The sequence below is a fragment of the Pristiophorus japonicus genome, chromosome 14 (assembly GCF_044704955.1).
Source record: "Pristiophorus japonicus isolate sPriJap1 chromosome 14, sPriJap1.hap1, whole genome shotgun sequence".
Lineage (NCBI taxonomy): Eukaryota > Metazoa > Chordata > Chondrichthyes > Pristiophoridae > Pristiophorus > Pristiophorus japonicus.
In genome coordinates, this window is record NC_091990.1 from 118,225,606 (window position 1) to 118,243,241 (window position 17,636).

A 17,636-nucleotide genomic window follows, 5' to 3' on the forward strand; every position below is an offset into this window, starting at 1 on the left:
TCTGTTACCTCCTTTTTCCAGCGAGCTGTCGACTTTTCATTTTCTCTCTGGAGATTCTGAAATTTATCTTCATTTTCTTCTGCCTTCTCCCGGAGTCGCTCATTATCCCTCTCCAGAACCTGCCATAAAATTAATTGCCCCAGAAAATTAATATGACATTCTTAGCCTTACGTGATCTCCCTCTACTACATCGTGCTGGTGTGTTGCTTCTAATAGATTCGTGCTCCAATAAAGATCAGCGTTGATTTGCCATGTTGCCAATGAATTTCATAAATTAACAGGCCACCGAATTTAAGAAATGCACATCTGACTTGGCTCATAGAAACCTGGAGGAGTACATGGAAGGGAAAAAGATGGCCTTTTCATAAAACCGATGTCAGTAATAGGTATAATAAACACATCTGCTATAACTTTCTGTCTCAATGCACAACTTCTAATGTGCTAGGCTAAGCAATATAAAATGCTGAGCTGAGTGATAAGAGATAGCCTTTGGACTAATCTAATATACCAAGAGCAAAAAAATTTAATGTTGAATGAAAACTGCTCATCTTTCCAGTGAAAAGGATAATTAATATAAGCACTATAATTTTTGCATAGCTTCGCTGTTGATTAATTTAAGCAGTTATTTAGTAGGAGAAACTATATATGTGTTACTATATTTTGAACGATAAAGGAGTCAAGGGTTATGGGGAGCGGGCAGGGAAGTGGAGTTGAGGTCGAAGATCAGCCATGATCTTATTGAATGGCGAAGCTGACTCGAAGGGCTAAATAGCCTACTCCTGCTCATAGAAACATCGAAAATAGGTGCAGTAGGCTATTCGGCCCTTTGAGGCTGCATTCACCTCAGTACCCCTTTCCTGCTTTCTCTCCATACCTCTTGATCCCTTTAGCCGTAAGGGTCATATCTAACTCCCTCTTGAATATATCTAACGAACTGGCATCAACAACTCTTTGCGGTAGAGAATTCCACAGGTTAAACTCTCTGAGTGAAGAAGTTTCTCCTCATCTCAGTCCTAAATGGCCTACCCCTTATCCTTAGACTGTGTCCCCTGGTTTTGGACTTCCCCAACATCGGGAACATTCTTCCTGCATCTAACCTGTCCAGTCCCGTCAGAATTTTATGTGTTTCTATGAGATCCCCTCTCATTTTTCTAAAATCCAGTGAATACAGGCCCAGTCGATCCAGTCTCTCCTCATATGTCAGTCCTGCCATCCTGGGAATCAGTCTGGTGAACCTTCGCTGCACTCCCTCAATAGCAAGAACGTCCCTCCTCAAATTAGGGGACCAAAGCTGAACACAATATTCCAGATGAGGCCTCACTAAGGCCCTGTACAACTGCAGTAAGTCCTCCCTGATCCTATACTCAAATCCCCTAGCTATGAAGGCCAACATGCCATTTGCCTTCTTCACCGCCATGCCAACTTTCAATGACTGATGTACCATGACACCCAGGTCTCGTTGCACCACCCCTTTGCCTAATCTTCCGCCATTCAGATAATATACTGCCTTCGCGTTTTTGCCACCAAAGTGGATAACCTCACATTTATCCACATTATACTGCATCTGCCATGCATTTGTCCACTAACCTAACCTGTCCCAAGTCACCCTGCAGCCTCTTAGCGTCCTCCTCAAAGCTCACCCCACCACCCAGCTTAGTGTCATTTGCAAACTTGGAGATATTACACTCAATTCCTTCATCTAAATCATTGATGTATATTGTAAATAGCTGGGGTCCCAGCACTGCGCCCTGTGGTACCCCACTAGTCACTGCCTGCCATTCTGAAAAGGACCCGTTTATCCCGACTCTCTGCTTCCTGTCTGCCAACCAGTTCTCTATCCACATCAATACATTACCCCCAATACCATGTGCTTTAATTTTGCACACTAATCTCGTGTGTGGGACCTTGTCAAAAGCTTTTTGAAAGTCCAACTACACCACATCAACTGGTTCTCCCTTGTCCACTCTACTAGTTACATCCTCAAAAAATTCTAGAAGATTTGTCAAGCATGATTTCCCTTTCATAAATCCATGCTGACTTGGACCGATCCTGTCACTGCTTTCCAAATGCGCTGCTATTTCAGCTTTAATAATTGATTCCAACATTTTCCCCACTACTGATGTCAGGCTAACTGGTCTATAATTCCCCGTTTTCTCTCTCCCTCCTTTTTAAAAAATTGGTGTTACATTAGCTATCCTCCAGTCCATAGGAACCCTGATCCAGAGTCGATAGATTGTTGTAAAATGATCACCAATGCATCCACAATTTCTATGGCCACTTCCTTAAGTTCTCTGGGATGCAGATTCCTATTTCTTATGTTCTTATGTATATTTTGTATATATGCACACCAGACGTATTGTTGACTTTGTTGAAGTGAACAATTTTAAATTATTTTGATTAGTGATGTGGACAATTGTTTAATGAAAGAAATACTTGCATTTATATAGCGCCTTTCTTGACCTCAGGACATCCCAAAGCGCGTTACACCCAATGAAGTATTTTTTGAAATCTGGTCACTGTTGTAATGTAGAAAACACGGTAGCCAATTTGCATGCATCAAGTTCGCACAAAAAGCAATGTGATAATGACCAGATCTCTTTTAGTGATGTTGATTGAGGGATAAATATTGGCCAGGATACTGGGGATAACTCCCCTGCTCTTCTTCAAAATAGTGCCATGGCATCTTTTACGTCCACCTGAGAGGGTAGCTGTGGCCTCGGTTTAACATAACATATTTTGTTTCTCATCCACCACACTATCTTATCCAACCTATTCAACAAATGCTACATATTTGTTTGAAAAGTAAATCCCACATATAGCCAATTTCATACCTTCTCTGATATGTTTTCCAACGCAGACTATAGGATTGTGTATTTTGAAAACTGGCTTATTACTGTATACTTGCTATCATACTCAGCTTCCTCCCTGTGCCACTGCTTTAATCCCAGGCAGTAGATATTCGGGAACCTTTCCCTTTGAAACATTTTACGAGAAGGTTCTGAAATGCCATTTTTGCAGCATTTTTCAGTTCTATGTACATATCCACACTCCACCACATCTATTTAGTTCTGTTTCTCCCACTTTGGCCCTTCACTCCAAGACACTGTACATGATTTTTTTTAATGTATTTTTAGGCTACCTTGATTCTTCGAAAGGGATGTCCCCTGTCAAAGTTGTTTTAGTCCTAGATATCAACAAGAACAACTTGTATTTATATAGTGCCTTTAATGTAGTAAAACATTCCAAGGTGCTTCACAGGAGTGTTTTAAGACAAAACAAATAAAGTTGACACCGAGCCACATAAGAAGGAATTGGGGCAGATGACCAAAAGCTTGTTCAAAGAGTTAGGTTTTAAGGAGCGTCTTAAAGGAGAAGAGAGAGGTAGAGAGGCGGAGAGGTTTAAGGAGGGAGTCCAGAGCTTGAGGCCTAGGTCAATGGTTGAGCAATTATAATATAATTTTAATTTTAGTCTTAGTCCTGTCTAGGGACCTTGGGCTAGAACCTTCACATTTGAGCTTATCGCCCAAAAATGGGCGTTATTTCCGGCGTGGACGGTAAAAAAGGATTTTCAGATCGGCAGTTTCTCGCCCATTCTCAAAACACCTAGTTTACATTTTTGAAAATGGGTGTTACCGTGAGCGATATCAAATGGGCGGTAGCGTTACATTTTTTTGACCTTCTGCCGTAAAGTGTGGCCGTCCTTAGCAACAGCATGGCAACGCTCGATTCCCACGATTCAGGAGGTCAAGGGTCACCATGACATGCGCAGAGAGAGAGGGAGCGCAGAGGGACTGAAGGCATGGCTGGGTGTGGTGTGGCTGCTTTGGGAGGAAGGAGGGAAACTTTAGAGCTTCACAGCAAGTAGACAAACAAAAAGTAGCTGTTAACAGCCACATATTTGACCGAATTTGCCTTATAATGGAGAGAGGAGGAGGAGGCATCACAGCACGCTGTGGAGAGTGACACTGGAGAGAGCAGTAAGAGGAGCACATTGGAGGCTGCAAAAGAGCCAGGAGGTTCTCGGACGAGGCAAATGCCTTCCTCTTGCAGGAGGTCGAGTCATGCTGGGGTGATTTGACACAGTGAGGGCCATGGGAAGCCCACCCCAAAGGCCTACCAGAGGATATGGACTGAGATAGCAGAGGTGGTCTCGTCGGCGACCAGCGAGGTGCATGAGGGCAACCAATGTTACAAATGATGGAACGCCTTGTGGGATCCGCAAGAGTATTATATTGATTTACATGTACTTATGTATTTATATAATTTGATTTGTAACAGTCATGAGTGACTATCAGCAGATGTGAGGTCTTGCACTTTGACCAGGAATGTTTTACTCAAAGCCTGTGGTCATGCTGTACGTCTTTAGGTAAAGAATGATAATAATCATAATAATCATGTTTACATCTGTCAGTTATGTGTTGTATCAGTGTCTGTGACAGTACCTAGCAATGATATCACGCAATGATCTCATGCCATGTCGTCCTGTCACCTTTTACAGAAAAAGCTATCGACGATGAGGTCCATGCTGAGGCGAACGGGTGGGGGGCCACCAGTCCCAAGAGACATCACTAACATGGAGGAGCGAGTGCTAGCACTCGTAGGGAAGCACCCCCGGACACATCTGCAGACCCTGAAGTGATGCCACGTGAGTAAAGCTTACAACATTGCGTGATGAAAAGTCAATAGATGCCACACCAACTCATATCCGACCAATCATATATGATAGATGATTTCTAAAAGTGTCATCGAAATAATGCTGGCCTAATGAAAATCATTGCAATGCACAATGTGTTGATGGTCATGAAATGTGATGTCTGCGATGATTTTGAGAGCGGTGGTGCTTTTGTCGTGCATATGCTGTGTAGCGCTGGACTCACCTTGTCATCCTAGCACCCCCTTCTCCTCTAATAACCTCATTTGTGTCTTGCAGCTCAGCCAGCAGCGCGGCCCCAGGCAAGGCCACAGAGGCCAGAAGGTGGGTGCATGGGGCAGGAGTCGGCGGACGATCCTACTACATCTGGTGCTGAGGAACTCCGATTGTCGCCCGTCAATCTGCTGGGTCTGTTCTCGATGGATGAGAGCGTGGACTTCGAAGAACCTGCATCGCCACGCTCCAGAATTCATTCCACCCCAAGGCCATCTATTGGTCCTCTGGTCATTCTCGCCTCCACTCTGGAGGTGCCTGCCCCAAGCATCTCTCCACAGGATACCCCATTTGTCCCCAGGATGGCGCCGACCCCGCGGAGGCCTCGTGGACACTGCAGGTCTGTGTTCCATGACAGCAGAGAGATGGTTCAGTTGTCCAGGAGGACTGTAGACATTGGTGACCAGCTCATCAAAGCTTTGGGAGGGCATATCCCGACACCTGGCCACCATGTACGAGTACATTCTGCGCATGGCGGAGTCCCTGGATGTGATAGCCAGGAACACTGCTGCCACAGCCCTCTCAGTGGTCCCAGAGCGCAACACTCCACCCCTAGGTTCGGCACCACCACTGTAAACAACAGATGCGAGCAAGGACCAAAATCCTGCTTCTGCATCAGAGAATGTTGCCCCCTCGGCACCTCCCGCTCCCGTACCCGTCCAACTAACGCATCTGCCTTCATCCCCCCCAATGAGGCATCATCTGAGGAGCTCCTCAGCCAGGTGCCGTGGAGCGAGGAGGGGAAGGTATGGAGGTGGAGAGAAGAAAGAGAGGGGGGAAGGAAAGTGAGGTGCATGTGCATAGTGATGGCTGTGTTATATCTCCATCTGGGTGTAAGACATTTGTTGCAAAGCTGGGGACCACGCTCCTGCTTTGCTTTTGTATTCTGTATTGCTGGACATGTTGACCATATGATTTATGTCAATGGTGGAAAAAGTGGGGGCTGGGTGTTATTGGCTGTGTCACTTATGATCTCAGACCAATGTTGGCATTAAACTTTTGGTATTGAACATAACCTTGTTGCGCATTGTCTCAGATAGCTGGACCGTTACACACTGGTGATTCCTTACCGTGAAAGGGTTAAATACAACTTAACATCAATCAACGTAAACTTTAACTGGTACCAAGGTGATGAGCACCATTGATGTCTGAGCTGCACACACAGCAGTGTGTCAGCGTTGTCACTCACATTAGCGCTCTTTCAGGCAAATCTTTTCGATATCATCTCCTCACATAAGAGTGGGACTTAACAAATGCGAGCCATACTGCTGGCATCCATCCCAGTTAGTTTCACTTTTTGTGGGAGGTTTTTTGAGCGGACGATATTCTGGGCGATATGCGTGGTGAAATTGACGATGGACGATCTCCATGGTCACTAATTTGGGTAAATATGTTCTTTATGACAAAAAACAGTCGCCAGGCGTTATTATTGAATCTCGGCGTTAAGTCCGTGAGGAAAGTAACGCTGGGCGATAATATAGGCGTTGAAATCGCCCATTCTGCTGATTCCGCCCCAAAAAAGTGGGCAGGCGGTAATATTTTTTCTCGGCGTTAAGCCCATTGGGAAAATAACGCTCGGCGATAAATCTCCTAAAAAAGCCCATCAGTTTCCAAAATGGGCGATATCTGGGCGTTATGTCATTTCAGCGGTTAAATGGGTGTTAAGCGGGCAAAAAAAGGGGGAGGTTCTAGCCCCTTGAATATTAATCTGATTTTATGTACCGCCGATGCAAGAAGTTTAGTTCCACTTTTACTCTCGTCTTTTGTTGCCAAGTTTTATTCTTGCCGGTAGGGAGGCGGGGGAGGGGAAGGCAGACAATTTAAAACATTTTGTTTTTGCTTCTGTATGTTTGTTGTAGACTTTGAGGGGGAAAAATTCAGGGTATTTGCGCCTCCTGTTAGCACCCCCCCCCCCCCCCGGGGGGCTGAAGTGACTATTCGTCCAGGCGCGGCGCCGCTAACGACTCCTGCAAAATTCCACGTGAGTTTAGCGAGTTAACCAGTATCGCCCCGATCCGCTGGTGATAACGATGTCATCACTGTGCGCAGCGACTCATTTTCTCATCGGAGCGAAAATTCGGTAGCGCTCCCTGAAGCGGTGTCAGGCGATGCCTGGCTGTGGTCCTCTAGCGGGGCGCAATTTAAAGAGGAGGTGCCAATTTGAAAATAAAAAAATTTGGCCAACTTACCGGTCGTGTCCGAATTGCAGGGTCGGTGCCGCAATCTTCCAGCCCGACACTCCGCTTGTGGGCTGAGCTGATGCCACGGCACCCCGCTTCCAGGTGGTCCAGGTAGGTACCCGTTTCTCCCCTGCAGCGTCGGTAGCTTGGCCCTCCCCTTTAATGAAGGGGAGGGCCATGCCTACGCCACAGTGCTAAGTGTTCCACCGCGTAGCGCTATGCCCTTCACTGATTCCTTCTGCCATTCTCGCGCCCCACAGAGCAAGTGGAGCGTGATATTCTGCGATCCAGTTTTCTTGGGGTCGGTAACCCGAATTTAGGTTGCGGGCGGGACTTCCGTTCCTGCCGCAGGAAATCTTGCCTCGCGGCTGTTACCGCCCCCAAACAGACTCTACACAATTCCACACCCCCCCCACCCACCTGAGGTTTTCAAAATTCATTACGTTTCCTAAAATATCACAATTATTGTTTAATCGCTTCTGTAACTCACAAGAAATGAGGAGAAGTAATAAACTCGTGCTTGAATGACAACCAAGGCACTGACATTCTTGGAGTCCGCTCCACCGACATAAGTGTAGTCGAGAGCAGCCCCTGCCTGCCATAGCTCCTCGATGGCATGGTGGGATGATGGTGCCCAGCAAGAAACTGACAGGACTGGAACGGCTGCTGGTGCATTTGGTTAAAATGACCCCCCCGATACTCCATCCCAAATTCCAGGGACAGGTTCAACTGCATGGCAGGGTGGACTCATTGCACCTGCAAGGGCACACATTAGCAGCACCGGTAGCAACGTTTGAGTAGCATCGAATCACTCCAATGGCAGAGGAAGAGCTCGACAAGGACCCGAGGAAACTCTTCTTCTTCAGATCTTCTGCTCCCACTGCTGAGAATGGACATCTCCAGGAAGGCAATAGATCCTCTCGGATTAATTAACTTTTCTCTACTGAAAGTTTGGGAACTATTTGACAGAACTCATGGCACTCACGTCAGCTCTGCGTCACTGAGACCCAAGGAGGGCATAAAGATTGGAATTTCCCGATGAAATCCCGGACCCCCCCCCCCCCCAAGCCCCAGCCCAGATATGCTCTCTTGACCTAGGGAAGTAGGGGCAGAGGATTGGCCCCCTCCCACACTAGAATTTAAAGGGTTAGTTTACACAAGGCGGAATCCAGGCATAACAGGGTTCGCCCCCCACCCACCACCAAATGTTTGCTCCGAGGTCGGGGAAATCAGGACTTTCACTGTCTCTAATCTCAGGATTGGGGCCCAAGATTTTAGTCTGCCTTTTCAATTTCCAACATCTGCTAAGAGCATAAGAAATAGGTGTGGGAGTAGGCCATACGACCCCTCGAGCGTGCTCCACCATACACTATCATGGCTGATCTGAGATTTTGGCCTCAACTCCACTTTCCTGCCTGTTCCCCATAACCCTTCATTCCCCTACAGTACAACAATCTTTCAATCTCAGCCTTGAATATATTCATTGACTCAGCTTCCACAGCTCTCTGGAGTAGAGAATTCCAGAGATTCATGACCCTCAGAGAAGAAATTCCTCCTCATCTCCGTCTTAAATGGACGACCTTTATTCTAAAACTATGCCCCCTAGTTCTGGATTCCCTCATGAGGGGAAACATCCTCTCTGCATCTACCTGTCAAGCCCCCTCAGAATCTTATGTGTTTCAATAAGATCACCTCTTATTCTTCTAAACTCCAATGAGTATAGGCCCAACCTTTCCTCATAATACAACTCCTTCATCTCAGGAATCAAAGTAGTCAATCTTCTCTGACCTGCTCAAACGTATCAATTATTAATAACTGTTTTTGTTTCAGTCTCATCTCTAACTCAAATTTTAATCTCATTTTAGTTTTAGCCTACATAGAAAAATTCGTTCCAATCTTAATTCAGTCGATAAAAAATTACATTGATGTAGCGTTCACAAGATAATTACAGGTGAGGTGACCCATCTAGAGAAACCTATGATCTGCCCCATTTTAGAATTTAATTGTTTCTTAAAATGATTCCAGGATGTTCATTTCCACTGGCTCTGGTCTGGAAGTCCAAATGTTGAGCACTCTTTTTGTGAAGAGTATCCCAATATCACTGAAATATATTTTTTTACCAGTTTGAACCCATGTCCCTTGTCCTACCCTTGCAATTTAAACTAATACCTGTATTCCAGATTTACCTTAGCCAAGTTGCGATTTTAACATATATATCAGGTCGATCAAAGCAGAGCTGAATTGGAACAACTCTGTGTCATTTGCCTAAGCTTGCATGACACAGAATTACTGCAGTTACTGCCATTCATTCCATTCAAATGAATCGTGCAAGAATGAGAACTAAATTTGCAGCAACTTCTAGTGGGCCCTTCGGCTCGCTCCTATTTGCAGACGATTCTATCTTGTCACCTCTACTGAGCATACAAGGAAGCAAGAGACAAATATCTCACCCAGTTGGCAAGAATGGCTCCTTTCAGGAAAATGTTCGAAGTCAAAAGGAAATGTCAATCATGATTTTAAGGACAGCAAACTAAATTCAAAGTCAACGGTGGAAATCTCCTTGAATAAAAACCCAACAGTGGCCTATTGGATGACAAAGTATGCTAATGTTCTTAAATTAGCTTATTATGACCTTCCACCAATACTCTCACAGGGACAACTGGTTTGGGTCTCGACCAGAGGTTCTGCAAATCAATGGCTTTGAACTTCTCGAAATGAGAGCAAAGAGAACGGTTTGTTTCCAATGTAAGAAACTTGATGACGAACAAAGCCATGACTTCAAAAGAAATGCACTTTAGTTTGTGGATAAAGTTAGGCTCTCTAGGGTCCCCCAGAAGGTAGGCAGCAATCTTCCTCCAGACTGTACTGAAGCAGAGTTCCATGAAGTAAGCTGAAGGGAGTGGTGGCCGGTGCGCATTTTACCTGTTGCAGGGGTAATTTAACCAGACCCCTTCTCTTTCCCCAGGTAGAGCCTATAAAATCCTTGAACAGATAGGTCATCCCAAAGCCTAGCAGCTAGTCTTTCACAAATCTGAAAAAATATATAAGAGAAGGTGTTTTCCTCACATGCATCATTATTCAATGATATGAGGCTATTACGATTTATGTTTTACAGTATTCTGTACGCAACATTCACAAAGTAAAGTGATCTAATGTCAACACTGCATCAAAATATATTTAAGTGCTGTGTACATAGCATTTAATCAAATGAACAAACTACCTTAATGTAATAAAGAACACATGAAATAGAAGCAGGAGTAGGCCATTTGACCCCTCGAGCCTGCTCCGCCATTTAATAACATCATGACTAATCTGATCTTGGGCTCAGATCCACTTCCCTGCCCACTCCCCTAACCCTTTATTCCCTTATCGCTCAAAAATCTGTCTATCTCCACCTTAAATATATTCAATGACCCAGCCTCCACAGCTCTCTGGGGCAGAGAATTCCACAGATTTACAACCATCTGAGAGAAGAAATTCTTCCTCATCTCAGTTTTAAATGGGCGGCCCTTATTCTGAAACTATGTCCCCTAGTTTTAGTTTCCCCTATGACTGGAAATATCCTCTCTGCATCCAACTTGTCGAGCCCTCTCATTACCTTATATGTTTCGATAAGATCACCTCTCATTCTTCTGAACTCCACCTACTCAACCTATCTTCATAAGTCAACCCCCTCATCTCCAGAATCAACCTAGTGAACCTTCTCTGAACAACCTCCAATGCAAGTATATCCTTCCTTAAATAAGGAGACCAAAACTGTAAGCAGTACTCCAGGTGTGGTCTCACCAATACCCTGTACAGTTGTAGCAGGACTTCTCTGCTTTTATACTCTATCCCCCTTGCAATAAAGGCCAACATTCCATTTGCCTTCCTGATTCTTTGCTGTACCTGCATACTAACTTTTCATGTTTCATGCAAAAGGACCCCCAGGTCCCTCTGTACTGAAGCACTTTGCAATTTTTCTCCATTTAAATTATAATTTGCTTACTTTCAATTGCTTCAATTTTCCCCAATGTCGTTTTTTGGCATACTGCAAGAGTTACACCCGTTTTTATTTTTTGGCCCTGACTACTCTAAACAAATAACTAGCAAGTTGCCCCGTTCTATTTTTTGAAATTGGCACTGCACAGCCTATCCTGTAGCTTCGGGGCAGGGCGGGGGGGGAGGGGGCGGGGTAGAGCCTAATGTCTGCACCGAAAACATGATGCTTCCTCCCTGCGCATGCGCGAAAAAAAAAGGACGTTTTTGACATGATTGCTATGGGTGCACATGCCCAGTACAGCTCCCAGTCTGCATTTGGCCATTTTTAAAAAGTCAGTTGTGTGAGAACTTTAATTCTCATTGGAAAAATCGTAGTTGCAATACAAGATGTGTGTTATGTCTTTAATACTCTTATAAATGACTTCACGAGGTCAAGTATTGTACTTGAGCTGTTGTGACCTTAGTCCCATTTATTGTAACTCCAGAGTGAGGCACAAGCATGGTGGGCAGCCTTTTATACTGGGCCCTGCACACCTATGCAGGTGACCCTTAGGTCTCCCACCGCAGTGCCCTCTGGTGGCACACCTTATGTGACTATAGAGTTAGTATACATGGTCTACATACATGACATCACTTCCCCCCCAAGTCTTTAATGCAAATTGACTCGTACATTGATGGTGACCTGGGCTTTGCTCTTCCTGGTTGACCATTGGAGGGTTGCTTCTAGCTTGGGTGGGTTGGTAGTGAGATTTGTTGCCAGTGGAGGTCACCGTGCTTTCTGGTTGTGAGTCCATGACTACTCCATTCTACCCCCCCCCCCACCCCCCAAAGATCATGCTAATGGCCTGTTACATGCAAGTTGCATTCAAGTTCATCACATGGGTTTTACATTTACATATTGGTACATTTGTTGGGTGGATTACAGTTGCACTTCTTTTTGTGTGGTACATTTACATGATCAGTACAGGTATATCAGTACAGTTACACAAGGACAGTCTAGTTCCAGCACGGCCGGATGAGATCCGGGCCGTCTGGTGATGGCGCAGCACCCCATACTAGTGGGTCTGTGGGCGAGGTGAGCTCATTTTGCTCCAATTGCCGGAGCTCAGGGCTCTTACTGTTATTCCTAGTGTCGGGCAGGCCCAAAGACAGTCTGTGTGTCTGTGACCTCCCTGTCCTTTTCGTTTGCACTGTGTCGCTGCTGATCCCTGGGAAGCGGTCTGAGTAAGTGAGCATTTCGTCTAAACAACGGTGGGGCTGCCTCGTCTTGTCGAGGGGACTGCTGACTCGCTTTCCTTGAGGGCACCGTTGTGAGCAATCTCTAGTTTGGGATCTTGCCTGGTCCAGGTCCCGTTCGGAGGAGCCGTTGTAGATGACCCTTCGCTCTTGGGCATTGCCATGGTGGCGAGTGGGTTTGTGGACTGCGCCTTTTCCACCCGAGTAGTGGGCGACAGTAGCCGACTGCGAGCATAAGCGCAGTTTACTGTTTCTGGTCCATGGCGGTTCATGCCATCGGGTGCCTGTAATGTTAAACCGATCTGAGGCAGGGTATCACTACCAATGCCTCTGCTCTCCGGGGATCATTCACTCTGCGGCTTGTCTACTTCTGTCAGCTGTGGGGACACTTTATGATACATCGTTCTGGTCCCGGGGATGCAGGCTACAGCATTGGGTAGCCCGCTGGACCTGTATACGACCATTAGGTGCTCGCCCGCTACATCGGCTGATTGCAATTTGCACCCGACATCACTCAACAACATTTTGCTCGTTACAGCTGGACTTTTACATTATAGTTACATACATAACAGTAACCAATGTAATATTACTGTATTACTGAATATATATAACTTAGATGTACAGTTTGACCACAAGGGGTGAACTTGTGGGAGACATAAAGAAGACCATGAGATAAAACTCACACCACCACCAGTAAACGAACAACAAGAACAATCAGAAAAATACACAGTCCCTACAGTCAGCCCGGACAGGCCAAAATCACCACAGATGACAGACATTCACGTCAGTATCCAACAACCAGAGCCCCAACTACAGCACTCCACGAGGGAGCATAGACCACCTAAAAGACTAAACCTATAATCCTAACAAGACTTGGGGGGGGGGGGGGGGGGGGGGCGAAGGTGATGTCATGTATTTAACCGCAATGTAACACCACTGTATTACTGTATACACACAACCTAGATGCACACCTTGACCACAAGGGGTAAACTTGTGGGAGACACTCCTTACCTGATCACCCAGGTATATAAAGGGAGGTCCCACACAGGGTCATCACTTGTGGAGTACTGTGAATAAAGAATTGAGGTCACGGAGTGACCTTGTCCCCAGAATGTGCCTCGTATGGTTTCTTTCTATAAAATAAAGACTTTACAGTTACCAATTTCAAGCAGTTCATTCAAAAATGGCAGGTTGCTGGCCTCCTTTAAAATGACCTTACTACTTTTACCCCAATTGTCTTCCTTGCGTGGAACGTGTCGTTCTCCATTAGCGCTGCACCTCGTGGTTTGGACGCCATCTTTTCCCTGTCCATGATGTCGACTGCCGCGATCTTCTTTCCCAGGGATTCTGCCACTGAAGCTGGGAAGGCGCCCTCGGATCCAATCTTCCTCCCCAGGAGTCCTGCCACTGAAACCGGGAAGCTGCGTTCGGGTCGTCTCGGCCGGATCATCGCCAAGCAGTCGTGATCAGCGGTCTGTGCCTTGGGCGCTGCGCGGACCTGCTCTCCGGTGCCTGGTCCAACCGAAGGTGGGGACTTGCTCTGCCTCTGAGCACAGGGGACGTCGATCGCTGGAGGGATCAGTTCCAATGATCTTCTCCATCCAGCTTCTTCCAAGTAGCGTTAGTCCATCACCTGAAACAATCCACAATGGTAAATTGTGCACCACGCCATCATGGGATACACTTACATCCGCACTACCAACAACTGATATTAGTTCCTTGGTGTAGGCGCGCAGCTTTGCCTAAACGGGACCAGCTTGGGTCGTTCAGCTTGATCATTCCATAGCCTCTCAAAGGCTTCCATGGCTCATTACTGACTGACTCGTCCCTGTATCCACTTCCATAAAGACTGGAACGCCATTTATCTTGACTTCCATTATCACTGGAGAACAATCTGTGGTACAGGTATATACTCCATACACTTCGTCCTGGGACTGAGCTGCCTCTTTAGCCATCTCCTCGTAATCCGCGCTGGATTCACAACCATCTGCTGACTCCTCTTCCACGTGATGAGTCACAGCTCTTTTGCACATTCGCTGGAGGTGGCCCTTTGTGCTGCAGCCTTTGCACAGTCTCTGAACCGACATTGATGAGCCCTGTGATTACCTCCGCAACACCAGCATGGTGCTACTCGACTTACGTTTGCACCCCTCGGCGGACTCTGAGTTAAAGGGGGCCTGTACGCTCTGCCCCGGGCAGATTCACGTTTAACAGTTCTGCCTGTGAAAGGCGGCATTCTACTTACAGTACTTGCCGGGTTTGAGTCCTGAGAGTGAGTCATCATCTGCTTGGAGCTGCAGCTTGAGGTCATGAACACCTGGCTGGTGCTAATGGCCTTCTGCAGAGTGACGGTGGTTTCGGCAGACAGTAGCATGTAAAGAAGAGCCTCATGACCGATGCCAATTACAAAGACGTCCTGCAACGCATCGGCGAGGGATGCGCCCAATTTACACGGTCCTGCCAGCCTCCTGAGGTCGGCAGCGTACTACGCGATTTCCTGGCCCTCGGGATGGCGGTGTGTATAAAATTTGATGCCTGGCCGTGAGGATGCTCTCCTTCGGTTTGAGTTGGTCCCGAATTAGCACTTTCAGCTCCTCGTATCACTTAGTCATTGTTTTCTCTGGTGCAAGCAAGTCCCTGACGAGGCCGTAGACCGTGGGCCCACAACTGGTCAACAGGATAGCTCTGCGCTTATCTGCCAGCGTGGCCGGATCATCACCTACCAGGTCGTTTGCTACAAAATATTGGTCGAGCCGCTCCGTAAAGACTTCCCAATTTTCACCCTCTGAGAACTTTTCTAATGCACCGTTAGTCATTTTTGCGTGAAAGTTTATAATCTCGTTGCCAGTTGTTATGTACTCTTACGAATTACTCCACGAGGTCTAATATTGTACTTGAGCTATTGTGACCTTAGTCCCATTTATTGTAATTCCAGAGTGAGGCACAAGCATGGTGGGCAGCTTTTTATACTGGGCCCTGCACACCTATGCAGGTGACCCTCAGGTCTCCCACCGCAGTGTCCTCTGGTGGCACACCTTATGTGACTATACAGTTAGTATACATGGTCTATATACATGACAAGATGCAACGTGACTAAAGGACCAAGAATTTCTTACAGGATGAAGTGGAGGCACTGGTTACTGTAATTGAGGCCAGATGGCATGAGCTGGACACCAACAGAGGTCACATAAAAGTTTCACCAAAAGTAAAGAAGAAACGCTGGAACCAATTTGCAGAAAATTACTATGCAATGGTGACCACCCCGAGGTCTGGTGGCCAGTGCAAAAAGATGTGGCAGAACTATGGTCAAGTAGTTAGTGTAAGTAATATTTTCATTTATTCAATGGGATTGCAATTCTAAATGTGACCATCTGTATAAGTCCCACCCAGCAGAAAGACACCCTCTCTAAAAAGTTATATTTTCATCTTTGCAGAGGAAGGTGGCACACAGCAAAAGGGAAAGAACTCGAGCAGGAGGAGGCCCGGCAAATCTGCATCCACTGACACCTTTGGCTACTTTGATGGATCCTGCCTGGAGAAAAGCAGCCACCACTGCACAAGCTGGGCCCACACTCGAGGGAGAGGGTAAGTCCTGCAAATTCCACATTCTGGCTTCGCTAAATGTTAAGTACTGCATGGGCTAGCCATGCTTCGGTTCATGGGGATGTTTCAGTCAGCTACGCGTCGGTTGATGCAATGTGCTATCATTCATCGTGGTCCTTCAAATGAGCCTGCTGCCTGTGCTGTGTGTGCCTACTCATGCCACCCTGCCCCCTCCTCTGCTGCTAACCATTTGTCTGTTTGTTATATTTTGCAGAACTCGAGGCCAACCCGGACAAAGCTGAAGCTGATGCAGAAGAAGATTCAGACATGGACGAGCCTGAAGAGGAGAACATGTTCCAATCCCATCTTCCAGACCAAGAGCATGGTGCTGAGAGGGAGGGGGAGGTGATGAATGAAGTCCACACTGTTGTACTCACTCTTTAGGACGTGCAGGTGCCGCCCATTGAGGTGCCAGGCCCTTTCCTGAGTGGTACTAGTATTAGTGGGACATTCCATGGTTTCTCACAGTCTGAGGCTGGGGATTCCAGTAGGGTGCAGCAAGGCAAACCCAGGGCCCCACCGTCCGAGACTGCAGGTCCCAGTGGGATGCAGCAAGCCACACCCAGGAGGGGAAGGAGAGCTCGACAGTGCTCTCCTGAGGTGCAGGATCGAACAGATGCGGTTCAGATGATGGCAATGAGTGCGGAGAGCATTGACCTTACATGATCACTCCTGGACACCATCAGTGGGGTGTGTGATGAGGTATCGGGACTGTCGGGAGAAGTAACAGCACTCTCACGAGAAATGGGAACACTGTCCGGGAACATGAGGGAGGGAATGTCGCAGGCAGTTGCTACAATGTCGGTGCACGAGGGAGGGAATGTTGCAGGTAGTTGAGACACTGTCAGGGCACGAGGGTGGGAATGTCGGAGTTAGCTGCTGCAATAAAAGAACACGCCCGGACCTCGCATCCATTGACAGAATCAACTGATACTCCCACTCCAATCGCCAGACCAGCTTCTAAAGAGGCCCAAGCCGGACTGTCCACATCACCGTCCGCCACCCCCACCCCCCCCCATTAAGAAATGCGCATTACCTTACCCTAGATGTTTGAAAGAATAAGCTTGATACCAATCCAAGAAATACGCCACCGCCTGCGGGCAGGGGTGGAGTCAACAAGACTAAGCGCAGAGGGTGGTCTTAGAATAAGGTGGAGGACAGATGGCTGCAGCCTTTCTTTGCTGCTGCTGTTGTTGTTATTATTGTTGTTACTGTTGTAACTGTTCTCAAATTAAAAGTTTTTTGTAAGTTATGTAAATTTACAAGTTTAAAAGTTTGTAAGTGATCTTAAAGTTTTTAAGTGAGCTTCGAGTTTGTAAGTGATCTTAACTGAAAACTTTAAAGTTTGATACAAGAATATTTTTATTAAAGTTAAATTAAGTACAAACAAGTCTTTGTTAAACTTTTGAATCAAATATATTTTAAATTATAACTCAATCATTTCAATTATTTGTTCCATGAGCACAACACATTACGGAACAGGTCCAAACAGTAAACACAGACCATTTGGAATAGTGGCTGCTGAGCCTTCAGGCAGCAAAGCTTTCACGGTTAAGCTGCTGGCGCAAGGCTCGAACAATCGTTAAAGGGGCACGACGGCCCTCCATCCTCCGCTGTGATGCTCCGGGTTCAAGTAGTTGCATGGCTTCCTCGTCCTCCTCATCATCTGCATCTTCCTCCTCATCATTAGCCACTCTCACCTCAGGTGGATC

The 17,636-nt window shown here is 46.6% G+C and overlaps 1 protein-coding gene across 12 annotated transcripts in view; it reads right to left on the reverse strand.

Annotated features, from left to right (window-relative positions):
* Nucleotides 1-17,636, reverse strand: part of ccdc73 (coiled-coil domain containing 73) — a 254,155-nt gene that overhangs the window by 47,753 nt on the left and 188,766 nt on the right. For all 12 annotated transcript variants that reach the window (XR_011596610.1, XR_011596609.1, XM_070899541.1 and 9 more), the window contains one exon: nt 9-119. Coding sequence is in view for 10 of the 12 variants with exons in the window: in XM_070899541.1 (XP_070755642.1) it covers nt 9-119 (111 nt within the window). In the remaining 2 variants the exon portion in view is untranslated. The remainder of the gene's footprint in view (nt 1-8; nt 120-17,636) is intronic.